Genomic DNA, 17,265 nt, shown 5'->3' with positions numbered 1-17,265 from the left:
AGTGAAATTCCCAACATCAGACAGCTAGAGGGGAGCAAAGCTGGAATTCAAACCCAGGTCCTTTGACTCCAAATCTCTTGCTTTTGTACATTAGTCCATGATGCCACAAATCCCATGGGCTCACAGTGAGCATTTACAAAACTAACTGCTTTATTTATATAAATGCTCTCTGGAGATTGCATGAAAAATGGAGTCATTAGCTCAGATCTCAAATGTGGTTTAGTCAATGTGCCCCATGCCATATAACCATACATACTTAATTCACTGATTCACTCCATGTGGTGCTATTCCTGGAAAGATCCATGTGGATACCATCTGCTCCTTTTTGCTAAGCTACCAAAGAGCTATAGTCTTAGCAGCACAGTTATATTTTCAACACATAGATACCAGAATTCTAAGCAAGCTGTTAATCTGGTTCATCAGGCTAAGGTGGGGCTAATTTCTTCTGTAGCACATGGATCAAGGTCTTGCATACAGTAGGTGATCAATAAATGGATACTATTTGCTCCCTTCCCTCTCCTTTCTTTCCATCAAGCCAAGATTCTCACTACTTCAAGCACACACCTTGCTTAGGTCTACCATAAGATACTGTTTACATTTCTTCCTTCTCTTATGTCATGAATCAATCATGGTTCCCTCTCTTATTTATCTAACCAAATTATATCTATCCTTCAAGGACAGTCTAAAGCCCCCTAGACTCTCTATGAAAGTTTCCTCAATCTTGACTGCAGGTTTCAATCTATCTCCATTCTGCACCCCTCCCCATTTTAAAGCATTCATTAGTTGTTACTTCAGTTTACACTGAATTATAAATGTTAAAGGAACTATGTGAAAGCACTAAACCCTGACATTCTTTTTTTTTTAATGTTTTATTATTTTTAAGAGAGAGAGAGAGAATGTGAGAGGGGTACGGCCAGTGATAGAGGAGGACAGAAAATCCAAAGATAAGTATCTATGGATACTTAGGCTGCCTCCATATATTGACTATTGTAAATAATGCCACTATTAACATAGGGGTGCATGTATCCCTTTGAATTAGTGTTCCAGTATTCTTTGTGTTAAGGTCCAGTAGGACAATTGTTGGATCATAAGGTAGTTCTATTTTTAACTTTTTGAGGAACCTCCATACTATCTTCCACAGTGGCTGCACCAGTTCACATTCTCACCAACAGTGTATGAGTATTCCTTTTTCTCCACATTCCCATCAACACCTCTTGTTTCTTGTGTTTTTGATTCTAGCCATTCTGACAAGTGTGAGGTGATACTTCATTGTAGTTTTAATTTGTATTTCTCTAATGATAAGTGATGATAAACATCTTTTCATGTGTCTGTTAGCTATCTGGATATTTTCTTTGGAGAAATGACTGTTCATGTCTTCTGACCATTTTTAATTGGATTATTTGTTTTGAGGGGTGTTGAGTTGTATCAGTTCCTCATATATTTTGGATAGTAATCCTTTATCGGATTTGCAAATATCTTCTCTTACCCTGTAGGTTGCCTTTTAGTTTTGTTGATTGTTTCCTTTCCTATGCAGAAGCTTTTTATTTTGCTGTAGTCCCATTAGTTCATTTTTGCCTTTGTCTCCCTTGCCTCCAGAGACATACTACAAAGAAGTTGCTATGGCTGATGTCAAAGATGTTACTGCCTGTGCTCTCTTCTAGGATTTTTATGATTTAAGGTCTCACATTTATGTCTTTAATTCATTTTAAATTGATTTTTGTGTATGGTGTAAGAGAGTGGTCCATTTTTTCCAAAAGGTCACTCTTCTTGACTCCAAATCCATGTGTTTGTTGTAATGCCACTCTGTGTTGGGTAAGGAAGGTGGTACTGGAACTGTTTCATGCTCTAACTTATATCCAACTGTACATTTCAGAAGTTGGAAAGGCAGAAGAAAGCATAGGATTTTATGAAAAGCTAAACACTCAAAGATCATGAAAAAAACAAAAAGGCATTCCAAGAATTTGCTAAATTTTTCAGATGAATATGAAGATCTAGTTCAAAAGATTCACCCAAGGAGTTCCTGGGTGGCTCAGACAGTTAAGCATACAGCTCTTGATTTCGGTTCAGGTCATGATCTCACAGTTTGTGGGTTCGTGACCTGTGTCAGGCTCTGCGTTGACAGCATGGAGATTTTTCTCTCTGCACTCTCTCTCTCTCTCTCTCAAAATAAATAAGCTTAAAAAAATATTCACCCAAACTAAACATTCACTTGAAGTCTCATGTTTCATCTTAGAAAAGTTCATGTAGTTTTAATATTTTACTTCATAACTCTCTATTTTTTAAATATAAGAATGTGTGGGGCGCCTGGATGGCGCAGTCGGTTAAGCGTCCGACTTCAGCCAGGTCACGATCTCGCGGTCCGTGAGTTCGAGCCCCGCGTCGGGCTCTGGGCTGATGGCTTGGAGCCTGGAGCCTGTTTCCGATTCTGTGTCTCCCTCTCTCTCTGCCCCTCCCCCGTTCATGCTCTGTCTCTCTCTGTCCCAAAAATAAATAAACGTTGAAAAAAAAATTAAAAAAAAAATAAAATAAATATAAGAATGTGAAGCAAAGAAGTATCACCAAGCTCTTTCTTCTATCCTTGCCTTTCTCTATTTTCTAAACACCAATTTAGATTTTTGTTTGTTTTAGAGGAAATGTTAGAGAGAGAGAGAGAGAGAGGAGATATGAGTTTGGTTTACTGTTTTACCATTAGTAATCTATAATGTGCTCATGTCCATGTTAGATTGGAAGATATTTCAGTACTTGCCTCTGAAACAGGGCACTTGGGTTGTGTTGCAGAAAGAACACAGTAGACACATTTTACTTCAATTTCTCTTATTTTCAATTCTGATAACATCTATAAGTCTATCAATTTCCCCTTTACTTATTTTGTCTTCAAAATTAATATTATATTTGGAATAATTTTCATTGGGGAAAAACACAGAGAAAGAATAGATTTTTAAAAAAGAAGTGAATGGGGACTAGAAAAATAGAAGCTGGCTAACTAATGCTAGCATTTTCTGATGCCAAAGAATATATTCTGCAGATGCGTTTGTATATTGTCATCGACCAGGCAATGAACTCTTTGTTCCATGGCAAAAGCCTACAAATCTCTAGGTCTAAAATGCCAACCAGTTCCTAGCCCCACAGCTGTCCTAGCTTCCCAGAGTGGCAATGGCTATGTCACTCTTGGTTTCTCAGTTTTCCTATGGCTCCCTTACCCCCAGTTATTCTGTAAAGCAAGGGTCCTGCTTGCCAGTTTACCTCCTTCTGGGATCTGGATAATGCTACAGTTGTTTCAGAGTGAACATGGAGGAATGTTATCTGGTAATGTGGGCTAGAGGAGAGAGAGGGAAACAGAGAGAAAAATAAAAGTAAGAGAAATAAGGCATAGAGCAGGTTGTTTTATGGTGTATGAGGACTCTGTCACCAAGTGGAGAATAAAATGGTGGTTCCCAGGCTGACTCTCCTCTTTACTCCCAGACCACTTTATCCATGAAACTGTAAACTAAGACACTCTAGAACTTCATTTGTTTTATAAAAGGTTTCATTTGTTTTATAAAAGGTTTCCTTAACCAACTGAAAAAGTAATGGTAACTTCCTTATGAATATAATGTTTGCAACCTTGCAATTTATGACCCCCTCCTTGCCCACTCTAACTCAACAAAAACATTTGCATGGTATGTTTTTAAGTTATAGGATGAGCATCTGCTAGTCTTGTACTTGGAGTCAGCAGATGAGGTGCCTAGGGCTGTTGTGTCACTGTAGAACTTGGTCAGGTCACTTAACTCTTTAAATTATGTCTAAGGTTATATCCAGCTATAAATAAGGATTGGATAATTCCTGATTTTAATATTAACCTAACTTTGAATATCAAAAGAAGAGTAATAAAAGCAGTTTAGGGTTTGGGTCATCTGACTGAGATTTAAGAACTTTCCTCTCACCTATAGTATGATTTTAGCCAATTCATTTAACCTCTCTCAAATGTTCTAATCATATATAAATGGAGATTGTAACTTATTATTTATCTACCTAATGTGTTTCTTTGAGAAGAAAATGGGATCATATATAAAAACCCTATGCAATTTGTAAAAGGATTTATTAAGAAAATATTAAAACTCAGCAACATTTATAATGGCAACCCTGCTTTGATTAGACATTGTGCTAAGGGTTTAACTCACATTATCTCATTTGAACCACAAAAAAGCTTTAAAAGATCTGTATAATATCTAATTTTACAGAGGATGAATCTGAGGTCAAAAGTTAAGCCAGGACTCCAAACCTAGGTTTTTCAAAGTAGCTAAGAGTCTGAATTTCAACAAAAGTGCACTAGATTGAGCTTCTAGTCCTGCTAGGTTAGGTCTTACTGCTTAGTCACTTCTGATTCCAGCCATTTCAACTCTTTCACTTTTAACTTCCTTATAAATAATATGGAGATGTTAACATCTGTCTTGCCTACCTTGCTAAGGTATAAAGACCAAGAATATAATTTGCAATGCTTTGAAAATTACAACAAGATAAAGCAATATAAGGAAGATAGTAGTAGCAGAGTAACAGGAGTTTCAGCAGCAGCAAGAGTAAAAGCAGTATATTTTCAAGATAAAAATTAGTAACTCCTTTGTTGTTAAGCATCTCCCTAAGTAAAAATATCTAAATGAAGTTTAAAGAAGTACAACATATTTAGTATTAGCTCATTAAAGTTTTCAAGAATTCGATATGTGTGTGTTTTAATTTTGTTTTGCTACTTGGAGGAGGACTGCTATTATTAGCTCTGAACAAATGCCTAGTTTTCTATTCTGTAACAAAAATGTTTTGGGTCCTATTTTTGCAATTTCTGGAGTGGGTGAGGAAAGTGGGAGTGGCAGAGGATGGGCTTTACATTGTTGTACAGTAACATATCTGCACTGATACTCATTGTGATGAATCCACATAAACATTTTACAATCAGCAACAATGGGATAATGAGAAAGCATCCTGTACCTGGCATTACTTTTTCATGAACTCAAAATGCCTATGCACAGGAATCACAAGGCCAGCAGTCAAAGAAAATGCAAATAGCATAAAAGAGGAGGATAAAAAGATAGCAAGTTCTTGCCTTTTGTTCAAAAACAAAAGTGGCTATTCTATTCCATTTTACCAGAAATCTGCAAATGTTCATGCAGTCCCAGGTTGTTGCAATTATCCAGGTCGCTTCTGATGTAGTTATTTTCCCTCCCTTAGGTTGAATATCTCTATAGATTAAGTTTCATCTTTGTTCCTTTACTAATAGGAATTCCATTAATAGCCTTGTTCATATTCTTCAGGAGGAAATAGACTAAAAACTGGGGTATTACTAGACAGAAATGTGAAGTGAGGCTAAGAGGAATGAAATAGAGAAAAGAATCCGACATGATTGAGGATGATGAGTCAAGCAATATTTAGAATCCAGAAAGGACAAAACACACTTGGAACACCATGAACTAGGACTGAAACTCATCATTGAGCAAATCCTATTTAGATCTGACCTAAGCTTATGATGGCTCAAAGTCAACATCCAGGGACCAGAGGCAAGGTCTGTAGAAGTGATACTGGAACCAAAAAGATAGGCTTTGAGGAGGTATTTCAGACAAGAAGGATTATTCTATCATTATTATCCCATTGCTGCTAGGTTCTCACATTTTAAGTATTAATAAGCGCTTACAGATTTATTTAACAAACATCATAGTTAAGGCACTGTACTTGGAGCTGCAGAAAGTAGGAAGAAGAAGCACGTGGTTTTGCTCTATAAGGAGTTTATGGTGTCATGTAAAAATAAGAGAAATCCCTCAAATTTCTGTAATACAAAGCAGAACAATATCACAAGAGAAATAGGAGCAAAGTACCATGGTGGGTGAGGAGATGGGATTAGGTTGAGAAGGCCTGGGTTCTCTCCTAGTCTTACCGCCTATAGGATCTTAAACAAGATACCTGACCCCACTGATCTAAAATGGAGGTGATAGGGGCGCCTGGGTGGCGCAGTCGGTTAAGTGTCCGACTTCAGCCAGGTCACGATCTCGCGGTCCGTGAGTTCGAGCCCCGCGTCGGGCTCTGGGCTGATGGCTCAGAGCCTGGAGCCTGTTTCCAATTCTGTGTCTCCCTCTCTCTCTGCCCCTCGCCCGTTCATGCTCTGTCTCTCTCTGTCCCAAAAATAAATAAACGTTGAAAAAAAAATTAAAAAAAAATAAATAAAATGGAGGTGATAATATTAGGATCATTTCATGTTGGTATTGTGATGATTCAATAACAAAGAAAAGATTAAATCAGTGTATGAGTACATTCTCTACTCTTATTTTTCTTCAGGGAGTGTATTATCAGGGTTGAAATAATAAGGGAGAAGGCATATAATCCGGTTATAAGATATGAGAGAAGTCTTGTGGAAGGTCATGTAAGTTAAGTCTTGAATGATGGACCTTCACCTTTCAAGCCCAGTGTACTCAGCTGATTTGCTCACCTTCCCTCCAGTTCTTGTCCTATCCTTTCTTGTACGGCTGGATCCTGTCCCTGGAATACTAGGCACTAACTGGCCCCTGTCTTAGCTAAGGTTCTTTGGTTGCAGGGAATAGAAAGCCACATACAGTAGCTTAAGCAAAATCTGAACTATTAGGTTGAAAGGGCAGGAAGCACAGCAGGTTAGCCATCTGATGAACAGGAACTAAGAACTGGGAATTCTGAGGGACCCAGGAAGCCACAGGCAAGTCTCTGCCAGCTTCTCTCTGTTCCTGTCAGGCTCATCTCTTTCAGCATCTTTCTTAGGGACCATATGGTTTCTCATCTCCTTTTCTCTTTCTATCTTTGTTTCATTCTATTATACCTGTGCATAAGCTTTCTCTGCTTCTCTAGGCACATGTTCTCACTTGCAGGCACAGACAGGTGTTATACCTATAGTCTAGGCCACAGGTAGCAGCGGTAATGAAGCCAGGTGTCTGAAAATTATCTCTTTTTCCACTGAAGATTCTCTTCAGACTCCAGTGCCTTAGTATGAGCTTGACTTAATCACTGATTCTTCTCTGACTGACTTGAAGGATTCCTGACTTTAAACAAATGACCCAACTCTTACCCTTTTTGTTTCTGACCTTGTTGTCACTGATGCTCAAAGAGGAAGATCAGGGCTTGGGAAAGTTGATAACTATCCCTCACTTCATACTGCTTTTTTATGCCTTGGGGCCTTTGTACCTACTGTTTCATCCTTTCTTATCTCCTTCTCTTGTTTTAAAACCATCTCAAGACCTCTCTCTTCTTTGCAATCATCCTTCATCTTTCCCCTCCATTCCAGGCAGATGGATCACTCCCACCTTCCTACATCTACTGTGGTCTGTACATCCCTAGATTGCTGCTTCTACTGCAACTGTTTTAGTCTCAGTGGTTTTCTCCTTATTCTAGTGAACCCATTACGAAAATTAGTTCTGGAGCCACATAACTAGTTTAAAGGTCTGGTCTTTCCATTCACTAGCTATGTGATTATGGGAAAGTCAATTAATAGCTGTAAACTTTGTAAAATGGAGAGGATAGTGCCCATATCAGAGAGCTGTTGACAGAATTTAGTGAAATAATATGTGGCATGCTTAGAACAGTACCCAACATAAAAGAGGTACTCAATACATATGGTCACTTTTACACTACAAGTACCAATCTCAGGTACCATGTGTCAGACAGGACATACTAATTGTTTGCTAGGGAAATTAACATGTATATTAAGACTATGATATGCTTGGGAAAGAATATTTTATTCCATTTGCCTTATATGTAGAGGCTTTGCAAAACTATCTGCAGTTGCTATACTGGTAATAGTTGTGTATCTGTGTGCACATATGTGCAATACTCAATTGCAAGTGTGAGAAGTGCTATGAACCACACAGGATAGCATTAAAGTGTACAATACAGATATATACATAATTGTTTATTTCATGTTTGTCTCCTCCCCTAAGAATGTAAGTGCCTCAGGGCAGACTTAAGCTTGTCCTATTTATTGCTATATGCTCAGCCCTATTACATAATTTTCTGATAAGGTAGTTAATAAATATTGGTTGAATGAATGATCAGGTGAAAAAATGAACCATGTTTATGCAATTAGTAAGTGCTTTTATTGTTCCCTCCACTTCAATGTCCTCTTCCTCCATCATCACTGCATGTCTATATTCTACTTAACCTTCAAAACCTAGCTGATACCCTTCTGTGAAACTCGCCCCTTTCCTTAATTCTTAGGGTAATTCATGGGTACTTAGGACACTCAACACTTAGTATCCGGTGTTAGAATCATCTGTATATCCATTTGAAAATATTTCTCATGAGCAAAATTCCATGAAGGTTTCATCAGGGTTCTCCTAATTGAATCATCTCAGCATCTCTCCCACTGCTTGGTAAGCTGCATGACATTCACATTAGACAAAATTCAAACCTGGTGACTAGTAGTAGAAAGAAAATCAACTTTGTACATTGCAGCAAGAAACAGTGGGGCACCTTTTGGGCAAGGGATAATGAAGTGTCTCTTCCAAAGTGACTGGGTGTCATAAAAGTTAAAGTGCACATTCAGGTCTTTATCCTGTGCCTAGGACCATGACGAAACATAGTAGGATCTCAATAAAATATGAGTGAAGTGAATGAACTAATAGTGAATGGAAACACAGGTCAGTCTCTCTGAAAAGAACTACTAATCATGGGACTGTTTTTACAAGCATATCCATTCATTTGAATAACAAAACAGCAAAACCTTGATTTGCCTGAACCCCAAAGATACTGAATGTCTATAAAGATGCACTTATAGTTCCAATGATGGAACCAATTTATGGGACTCAAAAGAGAGCTTTTTATCCTTCAGCCATCTAATAAATACTTACAACTTACATTGGCTGGCACTTATGTAAAGATACAGGGAATTCTGTGTTGCTGTTTTATACCCAGGGTTCTTGGGTCAAGTAGAAGAATTCACCTGAGATTCCAGATTTGATCTCCACCTCACCATTACAAGGCATGATCTATTATGTGAGACCAAAAAGTTGAGCTGTGAAAAACTTCATAGGTTGGCTTCCCTGTTTGTGTAGTCCATTTGGGACAGTTACACTATCCAGGTATCAGCTGCTTTAGGTTTCTTTCACCAAGATAAACTTTAGGCTGAATGGGCAGATTCTCTGGGGTTGATTATATTATAACTTGAGGCTGTATGTCAGGTTTATTATTAGTTCATAGAAGTGCAGTGACTGAAAAACTCTTTGCTTTCTATAGCTTATTGTGTGTCTGAGAAATTGTACAGACATTCTAGGTAGCTCTGAACTCTAATGATGTGCTAGAAATACACATTTATAGGACATAGGACACGTACAAACAACATTTACCTGCGAGTGAAACACCAGGTCAGGTTTCCTAAGATAGCTATATAGTATGTGCCTATATTTCCTATACATTATTCATTTCCAGTATTTTATTTTAAAAGAAAATCAGGTTTATTTTAAAGGAGGTAATTGATTAAATCAATATAGGTTGTCATTTCCTGAATAGGTTTAAAACATCATGGCCAATATAGGTATTTTTAGAATTTATTTGTATATTCCAAATAATGAAGGGCCAGAATGCCATATATCCATGTATGTACATGTGTGTGTAAATATGTGTGTTATCTTTGTATGTATGAAATACATTATTACTGTGCTTAAACAGTGCATAAAGTATGAAATAAATAAAGACCTTTTTCTGAGATCTAAATTACATGTTCTGATAAAAAAATTGAGGCTCAATTTAAACAGATTTACCTCCAGCTGATAGTAATATTTTAATAGCCATGTTTTCTAAAAGTAATCCTCATAAAATTATGATATAATGATATATTTAATGTAAGACTCGGAAAAAAATTGAGAATATTTGAGAGATTGGCAAATTCTTAATGTCTTCTAAAAGGACTTAGAGGACTCAAAATGAAGCTAACCTGAAAAAAAAAACTGGAAATTTCTGTGTATGGTGCAGTGGAGGGAATTGGGAACAGGCACTAGAATGGAAGAAAGAGTGGCCCATGGACTATGGAAACTAAATCCAAGGCTATTTTTTTCCAATAAGGGTCTATCCCCTACATCAAAACACTGCCACTCCCAACATAACCCCATTTTGATGCTTTAGTCAAGTTTTAATGTTTTCTCCAGATAGTTTTAAATAGAGATAATTTTATGAGGTCAGCATAGACAAAGCTGTTGATGAAAACTGCAATGTACTAACTGGAAATGCTAGAATTGGAGATCTGCTATTTGGTTTCATTTCTTAAGTGCTCAACAAGCACTCTTTGCTGTGCTACACACTTCTAGAACCTGGAGATAGATGCATCCTATATTCAGGGAGTTCAAGACAGGACAATAAGAAAACAAATAAATAAGTGTTAGTTTCTTCCTTAAACTTACTTTAATTTTCTCTTTCACTCCAATAAATGACAATATAAGAGACAGAGAAGAAAACACATGCAACAAAATATGTTAGGTGATAAATGGGAGGTGCATGCAAGGAGCAGAAAAGGGAGAAAATAACTGCCTGGCCAGAGAAAGCTCCAAAACGAGGTGATACTAACTTCACAAAGAGTCATATTCTCCCTGATAAAACAAAGGAAGAAAAGCTTAATAAAGACAGGAGAAGCAAACTATACACATCAGGTCTCAGTTCAATGTAGAATCATTATAACTTATTCCGTTGTGGAGAGATTTTCACCATTAAATTCCTTGCAAAAATTATGTTTTATGTCTTTAACTATCAAGATTAATTTACAGAGGTCCAACTAGAAAATAGTACTCCGTGAGAAGAACTTTAAAGGTATCACAGTCTTTGAAACATTTAGGTGATTCCCAAGTTACAGACAAAAATACAATATCACCTAACTTCAGTCAGTTGAAAATAACTTGAACTTCAAAGAAGATTTATTCCAACTATTGACAGAGGTATGTCTCTTGAGTTTCTACATCAGAAATAATGCTTTTCATAAGCTACTCCACATACATTTTTAGCAGAGACTAATTGTTAAGAGTTTCCTTTATTCTTAATTCTTTTATTCTTGATCCTTCAAAACAGATTCAATTAAAGAATCAAAGGTTTTAAAACTCTTATTCCACCTCATCTCAGCCTATCTAATGTAGCCACCCTCATTCTTCCTGTTAAATAATTATAAGCACAAACATTATTTCTGTAATATATAACACAATGACACTGACTTATTAATTCATTTTATATATCTATATACTTCTACCAGCTACATTTACAAATTTCTAAAGAGTGCATCACTGCTTTACTAAAGGAACAGTCACGCTTTCAAGAGAGATTTTATGGTGGATTTCATTTGAATAAATAACCAAAATGTAAGAACTAACTTTTGGAATCTTGATCTATGTATCAAACCCACTGCAAAAAGATATTCAAGCCATTCTAAGGAGTTCTGAGAGAATAAGCCAAGAAATACATACTGCAAGTTGTATCAAATATTAATATGAGAAATATCAATCTTGCTCCCTTTCTTTAGTACATGTTACTGTTAGACACTACTATTTTCAAGAGGATGAGTTTGCTTGGACCACTATTTACTCTTTCTCATTGATCAACGTCTGGCCATATTAAGAATTCAGACTTCATACAGAGCAAGACAGAGATATATTTATCCCAAACAAAAGCTACAGAGAAGATACCACATCTTTAAATGCATATAATACATGCCATTTATCTACAGCTATAAAAGGAAAAAGAAGAAGAAAAAAAATTTAGGAAAATAAAAGGAAATTTTCCTTACCGGAATGAATGCATGTTGCATAGCTTGCTCACATTGTTTTAAGGAAGCAATAGTATCCCACAAAAGCTGATAATTTTCAGCCCGGGAAGCACTTGGCCGTTGCATAGCGAAAGCTAGTAACACTCAAACTGAGCTCAAAGAACCCAGTTGAAGAAGGAAAAAACCCTGCAGATCTGTTACATAAACTTCTTAATTAGATCTGCTACACAAACTGCTATCTTAAGACTTAAAAAAAAAGTTAATCAGAACATTTCTTTTGGGGGATAACTGGGCATGACTTGAACAGAGACAGATGTTTTCATTGGGAAGGATTTTCGTTCCCACACTTGTGAAAAGCAATCCCATCAATGTTCCCCTGTCTTCACACGGGTCTGGCGAAACTGCACATACCATAAGTGTGTGGGGGGAAAGAAGTAGGAGGGAAGGAGATGTGAAAAAATTTCTACCAGAAGATTTGGGTGGCAGGCCATGAAGGTAAAATTTGAGTAGCTTGTGAAAAGTAGTAAAATTAATGGCAGTGGGTTACATACACCCATGTATGTTTATATGCAGGTGTCTATACTTGTCTGCTGTGAGAGAAATGCAACCATATACATTCATTCTCAAAGTGTTATTTAATAGGTCCAACTCTCTTCTCACTTTAGTTAAGAACTAAACATGACATATTTTTTCATCTATGGAGCACCATTGCCTTTATTAACTACAGAGTTGTGTCCCTGGAACTATCCCTAAAGACAAGCCAGAAGGTTCTTAAGTATAAAATGTAGTCAAGTATTTATCTTAAAATATAAAAGCAGTTAGAAGACCTTTCTGTTGCTTTATGTCGTAGAGAAAAGTCACATTTATTTGCTATTCTAAGTAGAGTTTTCATAAATAATGCCAGGAGAATTGAGCCTTTAAACAGTCTTGGGACCAGAGAGTTGTCTTCCCAGAATTTGAACATGTTAATTCCAAAGAAATTGGTTGCACACTTTAACATCAGTAAGGCTAGTATAAAGTACTAAATAAATATAGTACATATTCTAAGGCCTTCTTCACCTAATCAGGAGCTCACAAAGTAAAGTCAGGCTCCTCCACTAGCCCCTAGTCTTTGTGGGATTGGTGACTTGGGGGTAATGCATTTTGAAAGAAAAGACTGAGCACTCACAAGTTCCAAAGGAATCTGTACTCTCAGAGCTAGTCATGTAGCCAACAGGAGGACATTTATTCAAGTATTTCTAGAGGTAAGGGGTAAACTGAGGGCAATACATAATATAATGAATAAATTGTGCTTTTAATTGACCCAAAAAATCTAAGGAGTACAAAACAAGGCACAAATTATGGGAAACAGTTTGATGACATAAATGAAGGATTTTTGCTGTATATTTTTAGAAGAGCTGCATGATTTGGGTTACCTAGTTTTTCTGCATTTATGTCATGGCAATGGCAGATTAGTTCATGATAATGACCTTGTACTATGAAAATCTCAAAGGCTGAAAGGTTTCCTCCTATCTCAATTATTTTTCAAATTTAATGAAGGAATTGGAAGTAGAATTGATCTTCCAAAATTTCTACCTGGGCTAATTTGTAGGAAGATTATTTTTCCTTAATATCTCATGAGTACACACCATAAGGCTATTGCCATTAGTTTGTTTTTCAATACGAATTCAACCAACCTTCTCTTTTTCTCATTCATGGTGTTCTGTTCAGCTCACACCCACAGTCCCTCCTCTGCCTTCATTCCTGCCCTTATACTCTCCCATCTGCCCCAGCCACATGCTTCTTCCTTACACATTGTGGACCAGCCAGCCCACAACTTTCAGAAAATATTCCTTCCCTAGTAAATGCTCAGTATTTCTTTGCAAACAACAGGAAAATATAAAGTTGTTTTCTATGTTATCCTCCAAAATTTCAGCCATCCTTTCTGAATCCTTTGAGCAAATATTCACCATTATTCCAGCCCCCAGCTGAATCTTCTGTCCTACCATGCATTTCTTCTACCTCTTGTCTGCCAGCTCCCTTCCTTCTTTCATTTAAGCAGCATGTCCAAAAAGATCCTACTTTCCTTACTCTTTAGAAACAGGGTGGATAATCTGCAGTCTACATGTAGAAACTCTACATAAAAAAAATGACCTTGGAATCATTTATTCTTCAATAAGCATATTAAGCATCTCTCATGTGTTATACTTTTTTATTGTACTATACACAGATGCACAAATCAGATGGTGAGGCTCTCTTTAAGGAGCTTAAAGACTAATTGAAGGGACAATATCCGGGCATGAAAAACAAAAGCCAATTTAGAAAAAGGGTTATAAAAGAGGCAGCACAAACTATTCACAAAACAATGAAAAAGAAAAAAATATATCCATTGGGAAAATTAGGGCAGCCTCATGGAAGATTTAGTACTTTGCTAGAGCTTAAGTTAGGGTAAAATGTGAACATGCAAAGATAGAAAAGGGATATTCCTGAGGAAAGAAAAGTAAAACAAAGGCAGAGGGTGGGGAATTAGAGGCCATTACTGATTGGTTTGGAAGGAATATGACACTAAGAGAGTTTAATAGTAAAATTTACACTGGAACTAAAGCTACTCTTAAATGCAAACTCAATAGCTTCTTATTCCTAATGCTAACCAATCTTAGCTCTGACCAATTTTTAGAGCATCCATATGCATAAATTCAGTGAAACTCTTCTTAAACCTCATGAGGTGGTAAATTAATTCCATAGATTTATCCTCCACTTTTAAAAATATTTAGTTATTTTGAGAGAGAGAGACAGCATGCGGGAGCAGGAGAAGGAGAGAGAGAGAAACCCAAGCAGCCTTGGTGCTGCTAGTGCTGAGCCTGATAAGGGGCTGAGGGCTCCATGTCATGAACCATGAGATCATGACCTGAGCTGAAACCAAAAGTGGGGTGTTAAACTTGACTGAGCCACCCAGGTGCCCCTCCCCCACTTTTTAAATAGGTGCATTGCTATACTTTTGGAGGCTTTAGGTGGCTCAGTGATTTAGGTCATGTTACCTACTTACTTAATTATTTAGTTTTTATTAAACACAAACAACATATTTTATACTCAAGCCCAATCGGTCTTTTTTTTTTTTTTTTTAGGAGAGAGAGTGCGCAAGCATGGATTCGGGGTGGGGGTGTAAGAGGGTGTAAGGTTGGAGTGGAGGGAGAGGGACAGGAAGAGAGACTCTTACACAGCTCCATGCCCAGCTCAGAGCCCCACATGGGGTTCAATCTCATGACCCTGAGATCACGACCTGAGCTGAAACAAAGAAATCAAGAATCTGACACTTAACTGGCTGAATCACCCAGGCACCTCTAATCTTGTAAATTCTATAATCTATTACCTTCAACATTCAAGTGGAGTACACCATGAATCTTACTTGACCAAATATTTGACTTAGTGCAACTTGGCTAAGTTTAATAAACATTTATTGAGCTCTACTATAATCTCAGCATGGTGCTGGAAACAATGCAAAGGTAAATATATTTCAATCCTCTGTTTCTTTTCAACTACTTTTCATTGTGCATTTGCCCCTGCCCACAAAGTTAGAGCGCACATATTTTCATCCTGTTAGCATAATGCCTGATATGTAATGGCTACCAAATTTCTGTTTAACACTCAGTGATTAGGCCATATGTACCTCATATTTAAATACATTGCCATGTTATAAATTAGATTACAGAGCTAAGAATGTCTAAAAATACTTTTTGTATGGTGGTATTGCCATGCCCAGGCAATTCTGCATTTGAATGCTTTCTATTGGTGATTTGTTTAAATATAACTTTATGGCAATTGTACTTCTAGTAAGAATGGAGTAACAGGGCTTGGATTTATAGTCCAGTCTGAAGAAACCAAAAAACAGGACAAAATACATGAAACAATGAATTTCAAGTACGGACACCAGCCAACAAAGAACAGTGAACTCTGAGAGACAGGAAACAAGCAAGGTAAGTCCTATAACTACCCCATCTACAACCTTGAATATCCATGCCACAATGAAGGGAGGGAGAATCCAAATGAAACCCAATGAACTTGCTGAGTTGATGAGACAGGGTTGTTTTTCTGAAGAGACCAAAGTGACAAGTAAAAACAGAGACATCTATAATTATAATTGGAGATTTTAATACTCTAAATAATTAATAGAATTCACAGAAAGAAATCTATAAAGTTATAGAAGACCTTTACAAAACCATCCATGAATTTGAACTAATGTACCTTTAGAGAACACTCCACCCAGCAATGGCAAAATGCACATATTATTTTCAAATGCTCACGAAACATTTACCAAGATAGAACATATTTTGAACCATAAGTCAAATTTTAATAAATTTAAAAGGAGTCATGTTAAAAAAAAGTATATTCTCGGACCATAGTGAAATTAAGTTAGAAATCAAGGTAAAACAATCTCTGGACAGTCCTAAAATGTTTGGAAATTAAATAAAAACACTTATAAATAACCCACTGGCTAAAGAAAAAATAAAAAAGAAATTAGAATGTATTTTGAACTGAATGAAAATAAACCATAACATATCAAAATTTGTTGGATATCCTTAAAGCCAAAGTTAAAAGAACATACATAGCACTAAACACCTATTTTAAAAAGAATAAGAAAAAAAAAAAAGAGCTCAAATTAGTGATCTCAGCTTGCACTCTTCACAACCAAAAAATATAGCAAGAACACAATAAAAGAAGCAAAAGAAAGGAAATAAAAAGGATCAGAAGAGAAAGGAAAGAAAATCAATAAAACTAAGAGCTAGTTCTTTGATAATATCAATAAAATTATAATCCTCTAGGAAGACTAATGAGGGAAAAATGAGGAAAGAAATAAATCATCAAAATCATGAATGAGAGAGGTAGTAGCATCACTATAGATCTTATAGCCTCCATGAAAGGTTCAATAAGAAAATCTCATAAAAAACTTTATGTCAACAAGTTTGACACCTTAGATGAAGTGGATACTTTTCTTGAGAAATATAAAATACTAATTCTCACTCAAGAGAGTAAGTAACATAAATAGCTAATCCATATATTTATCAAAGATAGTGAGGGGTGCCTGGGTGGCTCAGTTGGTTAAGTGTCTGTCTTCGGCTCAGGTCATGATCTTGCAGTTCGTTGGCCAGAGCCCTGCATTGGGCTATGTGCTGACAGCTCAGAGCCTGGAGCCTGCCTCAGATTCCATGTCTACCTCTCTCTGACCCTCCCTGGCTTGCACTCTGTCTCTCAAAAATGAATAAACATTAAAAAATTTCAAAGGTATTGAATTTGTAATTAAAAACCTATCACCGAGAAACTCCATGCCCAGATGCCTTCACTAATGAATTCTACCAAGTATTTAAGGAAGAAATAATAATGCTATACAAATTCTATCAGAGAACTAAAGAGGAAACAATACTTTCCAACTTGTTTTTTGGGGGCCAGATTACCCTAGTACTAAGCCAGATGAGGATATTACCAGCAAGGCAAATACCCATATGCCCTTATATATGCAAAAATTCTAAACAAACTTTAAGTAAATCGATTCCAACAATATATAAAAA

The 17,265-nt window shown here is 36.7% G+C and overlaps 1 protein-coding gene across 10 annotated transcripts in view; it reads right to left on the bottom strand.

Annotated features, from left to right (window-relative positions):
- The window catches only part of DLG2 (discs large MAGUK scaffold protein 2), a 1,224,822-nt gene that overhangs the window by 743,911 nt on the left and 463,646 nt on the right, over nt 1-17,265 (bottom strand). For 4 of the 10 annotated variants that reach the window (XM_047070847.1, XM_047070850.1, XM_047070852.1 and 1 more), the window contains exon 1: nt 11,744-11,848. The exons of the other annotated variants lie outside the window; for them this stretch is intronic. In XM_047070847.1, the coding sequence (XP_046926803.1) occupies nt 11,744-11,848 (105 nt within the window). Of the gene's footprint in view, nt 1-11,743; nt 11,849-17,265 lie in introns of those variants that run through there. 10 annotated transcript variants of the gene reach the window in all.

This window comes from Lynx rufus, unplaced genomic scaffold (assembly GCF_022079265.1).
Source record: "Lynx rufus isolate CCGP_SWC_20201006 ecotype Redwood Valley unplaced genomic scaffold, mLynRuf1.p SCAF_9, whole genome shotgun sequence".
NCBI classification, from domain to species: domain Eukaryota; kingdom Metazoa; phylum Chordata; class Mammalia; order Carnivora; family Felidae; genus Lynx; species Lynx rufus.
This window is presented reverse-complemented; position numbering and strand designations above follow the sequence as displayed.